Genomic DNA, 17,630 nt, shown 5'->3' on the forward strand with positions numbered 1-17,630 from the left:
CTTGTGGTTTTGCTTTGAGTGCAAGATTCACTGATTCGCATCCTTCCTCTCCTACATGGCCTGCAACCAAGAAAGGCACTGACGCCACAGAGAATGAATGGACTGAAGCTTATAGTATATCATCAAATTCTTGCTTATAACTTAGGAATCATATTTGTTTCACATATATCACAAGGGAAATGAATCAATACTGCAGTAAAAGCATCAAGTTACACATTGTCTGTCGACAAAGAACAATTCTTACATCGTGTTTGTTCACCAAACGTATAAGATTCAATTTCCACAAATCATGAAACTTCTAGTATACCGTATGATATTGCTTTGAATTACCAAAAACAACACAACATCAAAGAATTTGTAACAGAAAAAACAAAATCACCAGTAGAAGACTGAAATTATAATCGGCTTAAGAGTGTGTACCACATTGAATCATTGTGTAGGCATAGAGACCAAATTATAACCAAAGTTTGAAAATGGCTATGCCAACAAATGTGTCAAATGAGAAGAAAAAAAGGCCGGATTTGGTGATTACATACCTCTAAAAATAATGTGATTTTAAACCCAGACAAATCTTCCAGAAGAAGAACCTGACAAATGGAGGAAATGTTCAATTGCATTGCCTAGAAGGAATTGAAGATAAGAAAACTTGTATGAAGGAATTGAACTTTGGCAGTTGAGTGAAAAACAAAGCAAAGGTATCTATAAAACACAATAGAACCAAGCATATTATGCAAAAGTATAACCATTAGGAAATATGTATCAAATCCTTAATTAGAGGTCGTTAGGCCATTTCCAACCGATGGCTAGCCAGATGACTCGTTTTAGCCATTTGGCCTTTCAAGATCCTTCAAGATATTAATATTTTAATGAACAGTACAGTGCAGCCCTCTGGCCCTCTATAACTTACAAAATTTGTTTCATATTTTTTTAAAATTCCATTTTTTTTCCTATAACTTCTATTTCACAAAATTTGTTTCATATTTAAAAAAAAAAAATTCCTATAACTTCCTAAGTCATTATACAAGTTTAAATTAAATTAAGCAACATGAAACAACATTAAACAATATGAAACAACATTAAATAACATTAAGCAACATAAAAATTATACAACATGAAACTTAAACAACATTTTTAAAAACATTTAGCCGTTGAATTTGAATTTAAGTTATAGTTTTTAAATAATAAATTATGTTTGGCCCTATGACCCTTTGACCCTCAGTTGGAGACAGTTTTTTGTGACAGGGCTAAAACGAGCTATCTGGCCCTTTGGCCCTCGGTTGGAGACGGAGACAAATATGATCATGTACTGTTCATTAAAATATTAATATCTTGAAAAATCTTGAAGGATCAGAAGGCTAAAATAAGTTATCTGACAAGCCATTAGTTGAAGATCACCTTACTACTCTGTAAGTTGAACATCAATGACGAAAGATAACTTGTGAAACAAAAAACAAATAAACAAAATTGACAAAACGTCTAGAAACTGAGAGCTACATTTTGCTAGACTTATATAATAAACAAATAAAAGGCAATGTGATTGATAACCTCCCTTGCATTACAGTATAAGTTTATCTTCCCGAAAGCCGATGCACATACTCAAGTCAAATGCTGTCAACGAGTAAGTATCCAATTGGGCATGCAAAACAACCAAACAAAAACCCCAGATCCTCTCCGGAGGGATCTTCAAATCGTGTCCGTTTATCGTATTTCATGCGGTCAATTTTCATCATGTACTATTCATATTTGATTTAAAATAAAAATATTTAAAATGATTACTGACCGCACGATGTACGATGAACATACACGATTTAAGGATTCCGTGATCCTCACAAAGAGGATTTCCAAAAACCCCACTATAAATTCTCCACTTTAGTTTCTTTCACATTTAGCAGATATTCAGAACAAAAAAAAAAAAGAAAAAGAAAAAAAGAAATGGCGAAGCATATTATCACCTTCTTCACCGTAGCTCTCCTCCTCAACCTTCAACTCACAACCTTCGCTGCTCGTCCTGTCCCTGCTGCTTTTACCAACAACACTCTCAAAATCCAACACCAAGTAAGTTGTTTTAATTGTTTTGTTTTAGGGTAGTCTAATAACCATTCCGTTTTCACATTTTTTTCCTTCAAAGAACTGAAAAATGAAAGTTGTTTTTGTGGGTTTTCAAATTTTGTTTTATTTTAGTTTTCGATCTTAAGTTTTTTTAAAACTGGCAAGTAATAACTAAAAACTGAAATGTCACTTTTCTTTCTTTAAATATTTGTTATCTTAACCTTTTGTTTTGTTTATGTTGTAATTTGTTGAATAAATATGTGCAGCAGGACATAGAAGCAAAGATCGCTGCGGCGGAGGAAGGCGGGAGCTGCCAAGGAGTAGAGAAGGAGGAGTGCCTGATGAGGAGGACGCTGGCGGCTCATTTGGATTATATATACACCCAGAAGCACAAGCCTTGAACTCGTGTAACCAATTAAAATTATAACTCTTTCTTCTTCTTCTTTTTTGTTTTGTTTTGTTTTGTTTTGTTGTTGTTGTGAAAAGCCATGCAATAATAAAGCATCTATATGTTCATACTAAATAATAGCAATCTTATCTGCAGATTTCCCATATTTCATCAACTCAATCTTTGTTCGCCAAGAAAGATAATGGATTTAATTAGGATTAATTAGTTTGTCTATGTAATATTTTGTGTCTTTCGTAGAGTTTGGCTTCATGTCCCTCTCGTCGTGCCTTAAATTTTTTTTAATCAAATTTGGATGGCGCGTCGGAAGGGCAAACGAGCGTTAAGGTTTCTGCTAATCGCTTTGAGAGGGTAAATCACTATATGTGGGAGTATGATTACTTTACCGCCACGCTATTGTCAACAATAATAATAATAAAACTAACCAGATTATGTGTTTGGCAACAAGAAATTGGTTGCCATTTTGTTGGTAAAAGTAAAAACGATGAGTCATGAGCTTCTGGTATGAATTTAAACTCAAAGTCAAGTAGTGTGGACTTTTGGGGCAGGTTTCTTATCTTTTCCATGGTTTCCGTTGGAAGTTAAATGTTGTTGGAGTGACATCTAAGAAATCATTCTGCAATCTTTCTAATTAAAAAAGTTAATTATAAAAAAAGAACATGATGACTATTTTGCTAATAACAGTCAATCTATCTTTAATAAAAGAAATTATTTGTTGTCCTCATTTGTAAAGGATGTAGATGGAAAATGCTTAAACCACAAACCAAAGCAGCTTGACGAATCTGGAGTCCATATAATATCATTAAGGGTAGTGATTTTCACACTTTTGTTTTATTCTTCAGAAATTTTATGTATATCCATTAATTTTTTATTTATTTATTCAAGACTTTTTACCCAAAATGGTTCTGAGATTTATATAGCTCATCACTTTGACTTTGAGATTTGAAATCGATAGAATTAGTTCTGAGTTTGTCCATCATCAATCATTTTGCTCATTGACACATTCTGTGAAAAATCTTCATTAAATAAGAATAAAATGACAAAACTCCGTCAATGAAATCAACTACTAACACCACAATATTCATAGCACATGATTACATTGTGGTAATTAAAATTTTGAAACACAATATTAGCAGAGTGTCAAACACGGCTGTGAGGATTGCCAAACCCCAAATGGAGTTGAATTAAAAATTAATGTGTCATCTTTGGAAAATTTTAGATTAACGAATGCATTTTTAACCACCACCACTAGTTGGCGGGGACGGCCATGTCCACGGTGGCTCTGTCGTGTCGTGGGATCTGCAACCTCTGTTGTCCTTGCTACCCACACACCCACACGATCCTGCAGCCCACGCCTTCTGCAACGTTTGTACTCATGTCTTCCATGTGGACAAGTCATCGGCTTTAGTTAAGTTTTAAGTATTTGTTTCGTAGCGCTTTGAGCGGGTTAGATTATTAAATTTTTTGTTGCTCTTGTGATCTGATTGTGTTACTTATGCAATTTATGTGGCTTTGTTGTTGACAGCTTTATGTCATGGTACTAGTGTTAGGATTGTCGCGTCTACCGTCTTTGTGACAGTTTTACATGAAACTCATGTTTGTGTTGGTTTATTGTGATAGCTGTATAAAGGTTTAAAATCCTTGCATCTTGTGCAAACTATCTTCAAATCAAGAAATTAATCACTGGAGAAATTGTACCCATCTGGCACCTCTTGTATTTGGTTATTCTTAGTAATGAAACTCACTATCATTCCTAAAAAAAAAAAAAAAAAAAAAAAACACAACCACCACCAGCTGACATCAGAATTCCATCTTGTACGTGCATGCATCTGGTCTGACCTCACAAAGATGATAAGCCCGTAATCGATCTGCAATCCTCTCATTCAACATCTAGATAGAGTCTCGAGTCATCAGTTGTATACAATTACGACTCTCTCTTATTACGTGACCAGAAGTGACGGAACATATGAACCATGGGAATAGTGAGTATCACTAGCTCCAAACTTTTGCTATGGTAGACACCTGAAAGGCGCACTATGACCCTTGTTACATGATAAGAGAGAGTCGTAGTTATATACGACTGATGACACTATTCTTATAAAACTTTTGCTCCAAACTTTTTCATGTATCAAATGAAATATGTCTTTTCAGACGTGCATTACAAAAGGTCTCAGCTAACCCTTGAGGGCAAAGAATCATCACAGGTTTCCAACTACGTTATTTCTGCAGCAGAAAAAGATCACTGCTTCTTTCATCCACTTCTTATACATCCTTTTCCCCGGAGACTAATCGGGTCCCCCGTCCTACGAGGTGGTCGTCATGGATCGTTCGATTTCCTGAGATGCTAAACTAGGTGCAGGTATAGTTCCAAATGAATTCTGAAGTATCAACAAGTCGGACATAACCACTGAGCGATCTCAGTTCCTGTATCATCGGTTAGTTCAACAAGAAGCATGTTGTGCCTTGGACCGTTCATTAGTGCGGAAATGAGATTCAGATTACAACCTCATCAAAATCACACTCAGTTGAACAGAATAAAATACAAGAAATAAAGACACCGAGAAATTTACGAGGTTCGGCAAAAACCTGCCTACGTCCCCGGAGAGATATTGATCTTCACTATGAGAATAACAGTACAAGTACACATGAGTTAAATCAACATAACCCAATCCCAAATCCCTTGCACACCCACTCATAAAATTTTCCCAAGAGCCTCACTCTACCCCCAAGAGTTCTTTCACTAGAATACTTTTCACTCTAGCTCTCTTGATTTTCTCTCACCCATGCCCATGCTTTCCCATGGGAGAGTCGAATGCTCTTACCACCTTTGGTGCTATCACTACCTCGGCAAACACTCTCAATATAAGGCAAAGACATCATCATTAAGGCCAAGCCATCATCATTGTGTCTTGCATCATCATTAAAGCAAAAGACAAACATCATCATTAAAGCAAAAAACAAACATCATCATTATGTCTTTACTCATGATGATGTCCACCAAACTTTTGCTTTTACTTTGCAGCACTTGTCTACAACTTCCATGCAACCCACACCATGTGATATTTTCACCGAAAGCAAACACATGTCACTTCATTGTTGTTAACACATGACTCATAATTACTCACAAATGTATGAGTCAAACACAACAATCTCTACCTTGGCGAATACACCATGCAAAAATCCTTGCACCCATCACCAAAGTCCATTGGCCTTACGTACCAGCATACACACCCTGAATCAACCTCGTTGGTCCTGTTCAGATTCAGTTACTGCCAATGCATGTGCAGCTGCTGCAAGCTAAAAATCACAATTTAGCTTCAGACAGGATCTCGACACATCCTCGTCTCCTCCAACAGGTTTTCCTCCTCTTCATTGTCTGCAACCTGGAAACTCGTCAGCGCGCCCGTTTCCAGCAACAACCCATCGAGCCAGACAAAATTCCCACACTTCCTCCTACCTCAGGATCATCTCATCACCTGTGAATCCCATAGCTCCACCTGCTGCAAAACCCCTGCAACACTTGAGACTAAACATCACCAGGAGAAGTGTTGCTTCGAGTACCTAGAGGACATACTCAAAGTCTTCCGCCACAAACTTGCTACAACCCGGCCTTGCACTCGTAGCACTGTGGACCATTGCCTCCGGAACCGGATCTGAACCTGCTGTCTCTCTCAGATCCTCTTTCCAATTTTCTTCCACGATTCCAACCTTTAATAACTTAAGCAGTCTTGTGCCCACCATCATCCATGGTCTCCTTTGTGTATCATTCCACACCAAAGAAGCTTGCACCTGCTCCAAACTTACTGTAACTTTCCATGCAGTAAAGTTTCACAAGGTTCTCGTACGAATCTGAAAGTGAGGTAAGAAGAAAGAGGTCTTTGTCTTCTTCCTCAACATCAACTTTCGCAGTTGATCTAAGCATCCCTGAACACGGCTTCCATTTCTTCAGGCTTACATTACTCTCCATTACCAAGAGTAAAACCGCCTCTCCCATTAAACTGCTCAACTGAAAAATTCATGGTGAACAACAAATCTGGACCTCCAACGAACCAAAGCCTCCAACGATGCTCTGATACCAATTGTTGTGCCTTGGTCCGTTCATTAGTGCGGAAACGAGATTCAGATTACAACCTCATCAAAATCACACTCAGTTGAACAGAATAAAATACAAGAAATAAAGACACCGAGAAATTTACGAGGTTCGGCAAAAACCTGCCTACATCCCCGGAGAGATATTGCTCTTCACTATGAGAATAACAGTACAAGTACACATGAGTTAAATCAACATAACCCAATCCCAAATCCCTTGCACACCCACTCATAAAATTTTCCCAAGAGCCTCACTCTACCCCAAGAGTTCTTTCACTATAATACTTTTCACTCTAGCTCTCTTTATTTTCTCTCACCCATGCCCATGCTTTCCCATGGGAGAGCCGAATGCTCTCACGACCTTGGGTGCTATCGCTACCTCGGCAAACACTCTCAATATAAGGCAAAGGCATCATCATTAAGGCCAAGTCATCATCATTGTGTCTTGCATCATTATTAAAGCAAAAGACAAACATCATCATTAAAGCAAAAAACAAACATCATCATTATGTCTTTACTCATGATGATGTCCATCAAACTTTTGCTTTTACTTTGCAGCACTTGTCTGCAACTTTCATGCAACCCACACCATGTGATATTTTCACCGAAAGCAAACACATGTCACTTCATTGTTGTTAACACATGACTCATAATTACTCACAAATGTATGAGTCAAACACAACAAAGCATACATGGGACGCTTTGGATTACCGACTCTCTAAATTTCCAGATTCAAACAGATAAACAAAACTCAACTACCGTAACATTCATTGGACGCTACAGTGCAATTCTATGGGTAGTATTAACAAAACGCGACTGATCGTTACAACAGAAACATTCATTGGACACACGAGAAATGGAGAAAGATCAAATCCACAACATGCCCCCGGATTTCTTAAAATGTTGAAACGAATAGAAAGTCTAACCAGAATACAAAAGAACGGATTACCTCAGCTGACTACGCATCGTATCGTGACCTACTTCAAAAGTTGCCTCCGCTCTTGGAGAACAACGCAGACAGTCTACAATTAACCAACATGAACCAAAGCAGTCAGATGTAAACCAGAATCTGCTCATATTCATCACCCTACCTAATGCTTCAAAAAGAATACAGTTGAAACAGAGAATAGGAATCTGGCAAATTAAGAACGCGGTACATATCATGAACGTTTAAACAGCAGAATCATTACCATCTATTCGATTTAACTTCAAGAACATAAACAATGATTCCTCCAAATCGAAAGAAGGGATTCCAAAATTCAGATATGTATAGCGGCAATCACTCAAGGATTCCAAAATTAAAATTTTAAAAAACAAAAAAGGAATAAAATTTCCTGATTTAAAGCATGCATCATCATGGATCATGAACCCCTTTTGTTTCCTTTTCAATTAAGTGACAAAGATATACATACATAACCTTCCTCAAAGGGAGTCATATCTGACTGATAGGAGCGCCTTACAAGGGAGGGATAAACCCATCAAATTAAGCAGTCAAGAGAACTCTTGTACCACCCAAGACATACAAATGCAAAGCAAGACATACAGTAACTATAACCGAAGACTTTCCACTGAAGTATGTGATGACTTGCAATCCCCTGTCTGCAACCTCCCCATGAAGTGCACTAAGGCTTCTTTTCAAACCATCTAATAGCATCCACAACATAAACTCAACGAGAGATCGAACTGTCTGGAACGTCACCCTCCCCGTCACATCAAAAACAAACTTCCTATTGCTCGGAACTGCCAATGTAGATGAAACCTTACTAACCCATCCACTACTCTGAATATCATCAAACGAACTTCCCTCCTTCAGCTGCTTTGGAGATACCTCTCGATGCAAGCACTCATCCATAGTTCCACTTGGACCTTCACTCTGATCAACAATTGAACACACATGTGAATTCGAGCTTGAACTCGAACTGGAACTTGTCAAAACTTGGTGAGATGTCCTCACAACTGTTTCCACAGCACCATTGAAAACAGAAACCAGAACATCCCTCACTCTGTTCTGATGTTTGGGATTGGTCAACCCATCGAACATTTCTTCATAAACGTTGATATCTTTCGTTTTGTCAAGGTAAACCGCAACCGCAGTGCTTACGAAAACCTGAATGCAACTTGCTATGAGCTCCTTGCTTCTATCACTGCAAACAACATTAACCCATCTAGGCACATCTGATGGACTTGATTTCGACACACTCGAATTCTCACCCGATTGCTCATCAGAGTAAAATCCCATAACCAAATTCTTAGCAAAGCTTCCAACCACAACCGAAACGAACCCGGTTCCAGCCGTAGAGAAAACTTTCTCGAAAACCCTATCCGAAAAGCTCGAATTCTCCAAACCCTTGCCCGATTCATTCTCATTCTTCATCTCCAATTTACACCCTCGAATCATCCCAACCGTCATAGCCTCTGTAATCCTACTCAGTGACACAGAGAACTCCTCCGACCTCGCAATTTTTGAAATCTGCTTTAAACTTTGGGGCATTTCGTCCGAATCAGAACGCAGAAACTCCTTCAAATCCCCACAGACAACACCAATCGTCTCGGCCGAATCGGAGACCATCTCGACCATAGAAATTAGGGCTCCTACGAGCTTCAGGAACCTCTTCCTCTTCCTGGCCACAGAGGACAAATTGTAAACCCTATAAGCTCCATAGCCGGAGACCCCAAGTGCTGCGAGTAACAGAAGCCATCGCCTTCTTCTCCGAGAGAAATTCAAGCCCTTAGCGACGAGCCCAAGTTCCATTGGAGCTCAACTCACAAAAGGAAAGCCGTAAAGATTCAATCTTTAAAGTGAGAACGGATATGAAATGACAATTTTACGAATTGGGTACTGAATATCGATTGCTTTGGGTCGATGAATTCCTAAGGTTTTGGAGTTGAAAATCCCAACGAATTGGAAAGATCAGATATTAATTGGGGGAATTAAATACGGAGGGCGATGAGAAGACGAACCTTCCCGAGTGATTGTCGATTGGTGGGAGAGGAGAGAGAGAGAGAGGAGCCGGCGGGCGTTACAGTGACGGAGGAGAGAGAGGGAGAGGCAGCAGGATGCCCCCGCCAGAAATATTTTATTGTGATTAATTAAATGGCAGAGTGCGCTGATTGGATAAATTACCCGCGATAAAAAAACCGCGTTGACCGTATTTTGTCTTGGCATTTACTTTCTTTTCTTTTTCATGAGATATTTATACACGAGATATTTATACTAACAGGTGAAGAAATAAGTGAAATTTTTAGCCGAACTGATACAATATTATTTTTTACAAGTGATCATTTATCACAGTATTGAAAATGAGTTGAATATTTACATGATGTTGAAATTTTGAACTTTGTTGGTGGCTAATTTAATATATAATTTAAAAAAGATAACATTAATTTTCATTTAATTTAAATTTTAAAAGTAAATTATTCTTTTATTCTTGTACAATTACTCTCAAGTATAAGCTTGTGAGGGTATTAACTATTAAGTAATTGATATGAGTTTACTTTAAAGTGATATTGATAGTTTGTTTAAAAAAAGAGGAGATATTGATGGTTTAATTAAAATTAATACAGGTGTAGAGTGATGTTATATGGGTTCAAATGAACTTTAAAAAAAAAATCTGCATTCTGATGATTTAATAATTCTTGTAATTTTATGTCTAAATTCAATTAAAATTGTTCCTGAATTCTAAAAGACTATTCAAATTTGATCTTTATGGATTTATTCGAATCCGACATTTCTTACGTAATATTGAAAAAGACTACTAAATTGTAATGGTAATGACAGGAAACCTAACAGTCTTGGCACTTGCAATATCACTTTAACCCTCTGATCATGATCAGGAGGTTGACATTTCCTCCAAACTTTGTCAAGTAATTGGAAAGAAGTGATGAAATAAAGTTTTTTTTTTTTTGGTAAATCATAGTTCCAAATTCATATTTACATTTTTTTCATGTAAAGTTACGAATCCTTAAAAAATGTTGTCTATCTCATATTGCGTTACATGATTGGTTTGAGATAACCCCTCCTAACTTACCCATTTCATGAAAGTCCTCCTCGTCGTTTAGACTACTAGCAATAATGTTTTTGAATGCATAGAGACACTCCATAGTGTAATATAGAAACTGAGATATAGAGCTAATGACCATCCTTCCAAACAACCAACATTGGATTTTCATTGTGGCGGCGCCGGTCAAGGCTGATACTGATAAGGATAAAATAGTACCTCATTGTAATGGTAACTCATAATAGTTACTATTTCAGTTAGATAGTTACGGTAGGGAATTTATTTGTTTTTACCCAAAGTGTAACTATATATACATGTGTAATATTATTTTGAGAATTAATGAGAAATAATCAAAAACATTATTCTCAATATGGTATCCTCCGCCAGAAGTTTACCAACTTCGATCCTTTAGCTTTCTCAGTACCCAAACAACTCTTTTCTTCTATTTTCTCAGTGTCCAAACAAATCTCTTCCGCTCTTTTCTTCTCTAATCTTGCGCATCCATGGCAGCAAATTCCTCCCATTCTTCTTCTCCGGTGATCGCGCAACCTACTTCTTCCTCAGGATGCTCCACCTCTTTCTTCCTCTCAGTACTTGATCAACTCGATCACGGTCCACAACATTGGCAGCATGGTCCAAACGAAGCTCAAACGCCACAACTATCTCGTCTGGAAGTCTCTCTTTGATCCGATCTTCCGCCGCTACAAGCTCGCTGGAATTGTTGATGGATCTGAACCTGCACCGCCTCAATTTCTCTGTGATTCTTCCGGCAATTTCACTTATACTTCTAATCCTACCTTCGAGTTATGGTATGAGAAAAATCAAAATATCATCATCTGGATTAACTCTACCCTATCTGAGGATTTAATTCCTTTCACCGTCGGTGTCCAATCTGCTCGGGAGTTATGGCAGAATCTTGAACGGCGATTTGGCGGTGTCTCGCGTTCTCACATTCATCAACTTCGATCAAATCTTCAATCTATGACCAAAGGAAGTTCATCTATCTCTGAGTATCTCAAGCGAATCAAGGAAGTCACCGATGCTCTCGCGGCTGCTGGCGCGCCTGTCGATGATCATGATCTTCTTCTGATAATTCTCAATGGACTTCCTGATGATTATGATTCGTTTGTTAACTTTATGCAATTCCGTCTTGCTGATACATATGTTGATGATCTTCATGGTTTCTTGCTCAGTAAAGAAATAGCCCTTGCAAGAAAGAAGCATACAAAAGGCTCATCTGTTGAACCTTTTCAAGCGTTTCATGTCCAAACATCATCCACCAATGCTCCTCCGTTGCTACCTATGCCGCCTATTCCCCCTCAACAGCAAGCCTACAATGCTCATCCTCAGGAGTTCTATAATTCTCAGAATCAACGCAATTCTCAGAGATCTAACAACAATCAGCGTCCCTACAACAACAACAATCGCAATCGCTTCCCTCGCTCCACCAACAATTCACAGAATCGTGGTGGTAATTGTGGCGAACATCATTTTTACAACAATTTTAAGCCTAATCCATGTCAAATCTGTGAAGATCCCGGACATCAAGCCATTGATTGCAGCAATCGTATGAATCCTAATTTTCACGGTCGTGTTCCTCCTGCTAAGCTTGCAATGTATGCTGCTCCTCCAATCAGTTCCTCTCCTTCATGGCTTTTGACTCTGGTGCAAGTTCACACATGACCAACAATATTTAGAATTTGCAGAATCCGCAACCTTATCAAGGTCCTGACAAGGTTTATATTGGCAATGGCCAAGGTTTGCAAATTCATCACTCTGGATCTTCTTTACTTAAAACTCCTGATGCTACCTTTCAATTAAAGAATGTTTTACATGTTCCTCAATTGAAACATGATCTGCTCTCTGCAAATATGTTTTCTTTGGATAATTGGTGTTCTATAACTCTAAATCCTTTTGACTTTAATGTCAAGGATCTTACTACGGGGAATATGCTTTTTAGAGGTCCTGTTCGCCAAGGTCTCTATCCCTTCTATGCATCTCCTCATTCTTCCCGAAAGTACCTTGCTACAACTGCAATAAGGATTTCATCTCAAATTTGACACCAACGCTTGGGACACCCGACGTTCAAGACTTTTAGAACTGTTATCTCTAAGTCTTCTCTGCCTATTACTACTTCTGTTGACAAGTTGTTTTGTTCAGATTGTATTTTGGGCAAGTGTGCAAAATTGCATTTCATGATTCTGTTAGTTTCACATCTAGACCATTAGAACTTGTTCATGCTGATGTTTGGGGACCAGCACCATTGTTATCTGTTAGTGGTTCCAAGTTCTATGTTCTTTTTGTTGATGACTTCACCAAATATACTTGGTTGTATCCTCTCAAGAATAAATAAGATGTCTTTGTTACATTTGTTCAATTTCAAGCTTTGGTTGAAAATATCTCTGGTTTCAAGATTGGTACTTTGAGAACCGACTCAGGGGGTGAATTTCTCAGCTCTTCATTTCATAAGCATCTTACTTCTTGTGGTATTCAACATCATCTCAGTTGTCCACACACTCCCCAACAAAACGGTTGTGCCGAAAGAAAGCACCGGCATGTTGTTGAAACTACCCGAACCTTATTGATAGCTTCTAAGGTGCCTCATAAATTTTGGGTTGAAGCTTTTCTCACTGCTACTTACCTAATCAATAGGTTGCCATCTCCTTCAAAACCATTTCCATGGGAACAATTTTTTCGAAAGCCTCATGATTACAATCAACTCAGGGTTTTTAGTTGTAGCTGCTACCCTTGGTTAAAACCCTATATCACCTCTAAATTAGATGCCAAGAGTAAACCTTATGTCTTCCTCGGTTACAGTTTGATCCATAAAGGGTATAGATGCCTCGATCTCATCACAAATTGAGTCTGCATCTCTAGACACGTCTATTTTGATGAGACCTCCTTTCCTTTTCACACACTTCCATCTTCCTCTCCTGCTTCTCCTTGTGACTCCTCCCCTTTTTCCTTGGTCTTTCCCCATCTCTACCCTACCGTGTCCTCCTCATGCCCTGTTACTCCTACATCCCAAGTCTCTGACTCTCCCATACTTCCAACCCAGCCTCTACACCCTGCACCATCTTTTCAACCTAACCCTGCACCATCTTTTCAACCTGCACTTGCACCCCTATCTTCTCTACCTATTTCTTCCATTCATCCTATGCAAACTAGGTCTAAGTCAGGGATTTTCAAACCCAAAGCTTACACAGCTACAAAACATCTTTTACCCTCCCACATTGACAGTGAATATGTTCCCTCGACCTATCTTCAGGAATCTAAGTACCCTTATTGGCGAGCAGCCATGCAAGATGAATTTAATGCTCTGCAGAATACAGGAACCTGGAATCTTGTTCCTCATTCTCATTCTCACAACTTAGTCAGCTGTAAGTGGGTTTTTCGCATTAAACGTAAACCTAATGGTTCTGTGGATTGTTATAAAGCCCGTCTAGTGGCTAAAGGTTACAATCAACAGGAAGGCATTGACTTCAGTGATACTTTCTGTCCAGTAGAAAAACCTGTGACCATCCGGATCCTTCTTACCTTGATAATTCAGTCCAGTTGGTTCTTACATCAGTTGGATGTCAGCAATGCTTTTCTTCACGGTTCTTTAAAAGAAAATGTGTATATGACTCAGCATTCTGGATTTGTTGATCAAGATAATCCCAACTATGTGTGTCATTTGCAGAAATCTCTCTATGGTCTTAAACAAGCCCCTCGGGCTTGGTTTGAGAAACTTCAAACTGCACTCTTATCACTGGGATTTCGAACATCACAATCTGATCATAGTTTATTCATACTTCATCAGCCTGTTCTTGTTTTGGTTCTGGTGTACGTTGATGATATAATTGTTACTGGCCCTTCTTCCACTCATTGTAATGATGTTATTTCAAAGCTCAGTGCTCAGTTTCCAGTCAAGGATTTGGGTGATCTACATTATTTTCTTGGCCTTGAAGTACATAGATCTTCATTCATCAATCCAAGTATATTTTGGATTTACTTAAACGATCACACATGGATGGAGCTAAGCCTTGTCTTACACCTCTTGGTTCTACTAAGCTCGATCTTTCTAGACCTTTCCTCTCTGATCATGCAGAGTACCGTTCAATTGTCGGGGCTCTCCAATAATTAACTTGGACCCGGCCGGACTTATCCTTTGCTGTTAATTTGGTGTGCCAGTTCATGCATTCACCCAGAGAGCAACATTTTCAAGCAGTCAAACGGATTTTACGATACTTAAAAGGTACATTTGGTCTTGGTTTGTGGTTTCCAAAATCCTCCTCTTCTCTAATCCTTAAAGCCTTCTCTGATGCTGACTGGGCGGGTTGCCCGTGGGATCGACGATCTACAAGAGGGTTTTTTATTTTTCTTGGTCCATCTCTCATTAGTTGGTCTGCAAAGAAGCAACACACAGTTGCTAGATCCTCTATCGAGGCTGAGTACCGCTCCTTAGCTCATATTGCAGCTGAGCTCACTTGGATTTGTCAATTATTCACTGATATTGGTTTCCAGTTACCTATCATTCCTCAGATTTGGTGTGACAATGTTTCTGCTATTGCCTTAGCATCAAATCCTGTCTTTCATGCTCGTACTAAGCATGTCGAAATTGATTATCACTATATTCGTGAGCTAGTTTTAGCCCACTTGATCCGAGTTCAGTTTGTTTGTAGTGCTGATCAACTTGCGGACCTCTTTACCAAGTCTCTTCCTTGACACATATTTCTTCATCTTCGGTCCAAGCTCTCTCTTCAATCCTCTCCGTTTAGCTTGAGGGGGTGTGATAAGGATAAAATAGTACCTCATTGTAATGGTAACTCATAATAGTTACTATTTCAGTTAGATAGTTACTGTAGGGAATTTATTTGTTTTTACCCAAAATGTAACTATATATACATGTGTAATATTATTTTGAGAATTAATGAGAAATAATCAGAAACATTATTCTCAATAGATACATGACTTGAGGCGGCAGAGGAGGCGGAGGAGGAGGAGGCTGAGGATACCCGTGCCGGATAGCCTTGTGCTGTATATTAACTAGTACAATGTAAATTTATCGTAACTAATTAGCCTAACATCTCGACCCATTCCACTTTATCATCCTAGTTGTCTTGTGGCACGAGATGAGAGATGCGTTTGAGACTGCGTTTGTTACAAAAGCTTGAAGCTTTTTTGGAGTTCAGCTTCTAATTCGATTTTCCACTGCCGAAAGCTCTAGAAACAAGAACATGACACAATTCCTTTGCTCGGGTATTGGCAAGAAGATGAAGCGGAAGATGAAGAACATAAAATGCTGCCCCTCCATATGTTTCTCCTAAAGAACTGACTGTAACAGTGAGCATGAATTTCATGTCAAAGTACAGTTTCCGGCATCTGCAGATGAATCCTAGCAGAAGACCATTTCTGATGAAGCCAAAGAGTTCATGGATTGTCATCGGGAGACAAGTGACATCATTCTTCTTTCTGACGGTCTCCTGTAGTGCATAAAAACCATGAAAAAACGCCAGAGAGTCTTAACATTGTTCTGTTTGATTCCTCGGAATCTGATGCTTCAGATTTCAGAATATGAGTATGAAACTTAATATTATAACTGGTTGTAGTGTTTCAATTGACATAGAAAAGTCTCGCTAGAAAGCTTAAAACTATCCTAATTCTTGTAGGATTGTAATTCAGATATGATTTGGATTCATAGTTGGTATCCTATAGTGTTTCTAATAGGAGAATTATTAGGATTAATCTATAATAAATAGTGGCAACTGCTCTCACAAAAGACATGCTCAATATATTGAACTAAGACATCCTGTTAGTTTGAGTGCTTTTGTTTTTGCAAGAGAGGAGAAGGTGCACTATTTAGAAGTCTACTTCGGCTTCTTCTTTTGCTGCTTTTACGGAAGTCTACTTTGGCTTCTACTTCTGCTGCTTTTACGAGTTAGTTTGTCATTGTGTTTATCAAATTGTGGTTTTAATACTTGAATAAGTTTGTGGTTCATGAGTTTAATCTCTTAACTTATATTTTGATAAGTTTAATCTTACATTAGATACTTGGTCACCTTCCGGGGAATCGGAAGTTTCAGGTACTTGGTCTCCTCTAGTGGGCGAGATACAACCTAAACATAAAGCTCAAAAGACGAAAAAATTTTGAAATCAACCTACGAGGTGATTGGGGGTTATGCTTTCAATTTTGAGCTTATTTTATGAACTTTAACACGCAGTTACCGGTTGATAGTCAACTGTTTCTCCTAATATGCAGCTCAAACTTGTCCCTGCCTAGCCGGAGGCGGCGCATGAAATTATACTGGACAAAAGAAAAAGAAGAAAAGTTGAAGGTATTTGTTTATGCTCATGGCCTTCACGGGTTGCATTTCTCGCATAGATTTTATCATCTAAACTGAAGTAGTATCATGGATGTGTAAACCACCTTGTCGTTATCATTTAGAAACTCAAATTTATGTTCTAAGATGTCTTTCGTTTTCTTAAAGTTGCATTACATATGCTAAACTCTCATTTTCCTTTCAAATTTTGAAAAGTTCTTGGAAATTTTCTATTTTGTAGTTGCGTCGGAATCTACAAAATGTATTGCAGCAGGCCATCAGTGATTCACACACCAGAAGACTAGCCAGACATAAAACAAAAACTTGGATTACAAGAAACCGAGGCAAACTACTACAATATGAGTTCAAAACCAAGACTGAGAACGAACAAACCAATTAATACTATGACCACAAGGAGAAAAAGACACAAATTCACTCCAGATATCGATAACCCTGGTCTTGATCTTCTGTTGCTTTCACCACGAGAAACCCTCGTACAAATTACAGGGTCACCATCAAGAAGACAAAGGCTCCCCACTACAAAAGTAGCTTCTCCGTTGCGAGGGGGCATACCACGGGTTTCTGTATATTCATCGATCTCTTCCTCTAAATCAAACCAACGAAAACCAGGGTGCGACTCACTTTGAACGAGAACCATTTCACCATTTTTTGAAAACACCAAAGGTTTGTAACGATTGCAAAGATGAGAAATACTTGAATAAAGCAAGGTCCAAGATTCTCTCGCTCCATATTCCTTCATAAGCCAAATACCGAATTCGCTGTTGT

General features: G+C 38.5%; 2 protein-coding genes across 3 annotated transcripts; one reads left to right on the plus strand and one right to left on the minus strand.

Annotated features, from left to right (window-relative positions):
• Positions 1–1,893: 1,893 nt before the first annotated feature.
• Positions 1,894–2,590, plus strand: LOC126633169 (phytosulfokines-like). 2 transcript variants are annotated; one of them, XM_050303719.1, is made up of 2 exons: positions 1,894–2,055; positions 2,316–2,590. In XM_050303719.1, exons 1-2 carry the CDS (start codon positions 1,933–1,935, stop codon positions 2,448–2,450), a joined length of 258 nt encoding a protein of 85 aa, XP_050159676.1. In that variant the 5' UTR covers positions 1,894–1,932; the 3' UTR covers positions 2,451–2,590. The 2 variants fall into 2 exon arrangements, with proteins under 2 accessions (XP_050159676.1, XP_050159677.1); XM_050303720.1 differs by having other exon boundaries at positions 2,319–2,590.
• A 5,311-nt stretch (positions 2,591–7,901) lies between these two features.
• On the minus strand, positions 7,902–9,631 carry LOC126632570 (protein PHLOEM PROTEIN 2-LIKE A10-like). The gene has a single exon (XM_050302992.1). It carries the CDS (start codon positions 9,294–9,296, stop codon positions 8,028–8,030), a length of 1,269 nt encoding a protein of 422 aa, XP_050158949.1. The 5' UTR covers positions 9,297–9,631; the 3' UTR covers positions 7,902–8,027.
• Positions 9,632–17,630: the final 7,999 nt, after the last annotated feature.

This window comes from Malus sylvestris, chromosome 8 (assembly GCF_916048215.2).
Source record: "Malus sylvestris chromosome 8, drMalSylv7.2, whole genome shotgun sequence".
Lineage (NCBI taxonomy): Eukaryota > Viridiplantae > Streptophyta > Magnoliopsida > Rosales > Rosaceae > Malus > Malus sylvestris.

What these genes read in the sequence shown, in the direction of transcription:
- LOC126633169 (XM_050303719.1), top strand. Translation starts at nt 1,933, where the DNA reads ATGGCGAAGCATATTATCACCTTCTTCACCGTAGCTCTCCTCCTCAAC. An exon ending in CTCTCAAAATCCAACACCAA is followed by an intron (nt 2,056 to 2,315) that starts GTAAGTTGTTTT and finishes AAATATGTGCAG; the next exon opens with CAGGACATAGAAGCAAAGAT.
- LOC126632570 (XM_050302992.1), bottom strand. Translation starts at nt 9,296, where the DNA reads ATGGAACTTGGGCTCGTCGCTAAGGGCTTGAATTTCTCTCGGAGAAGA.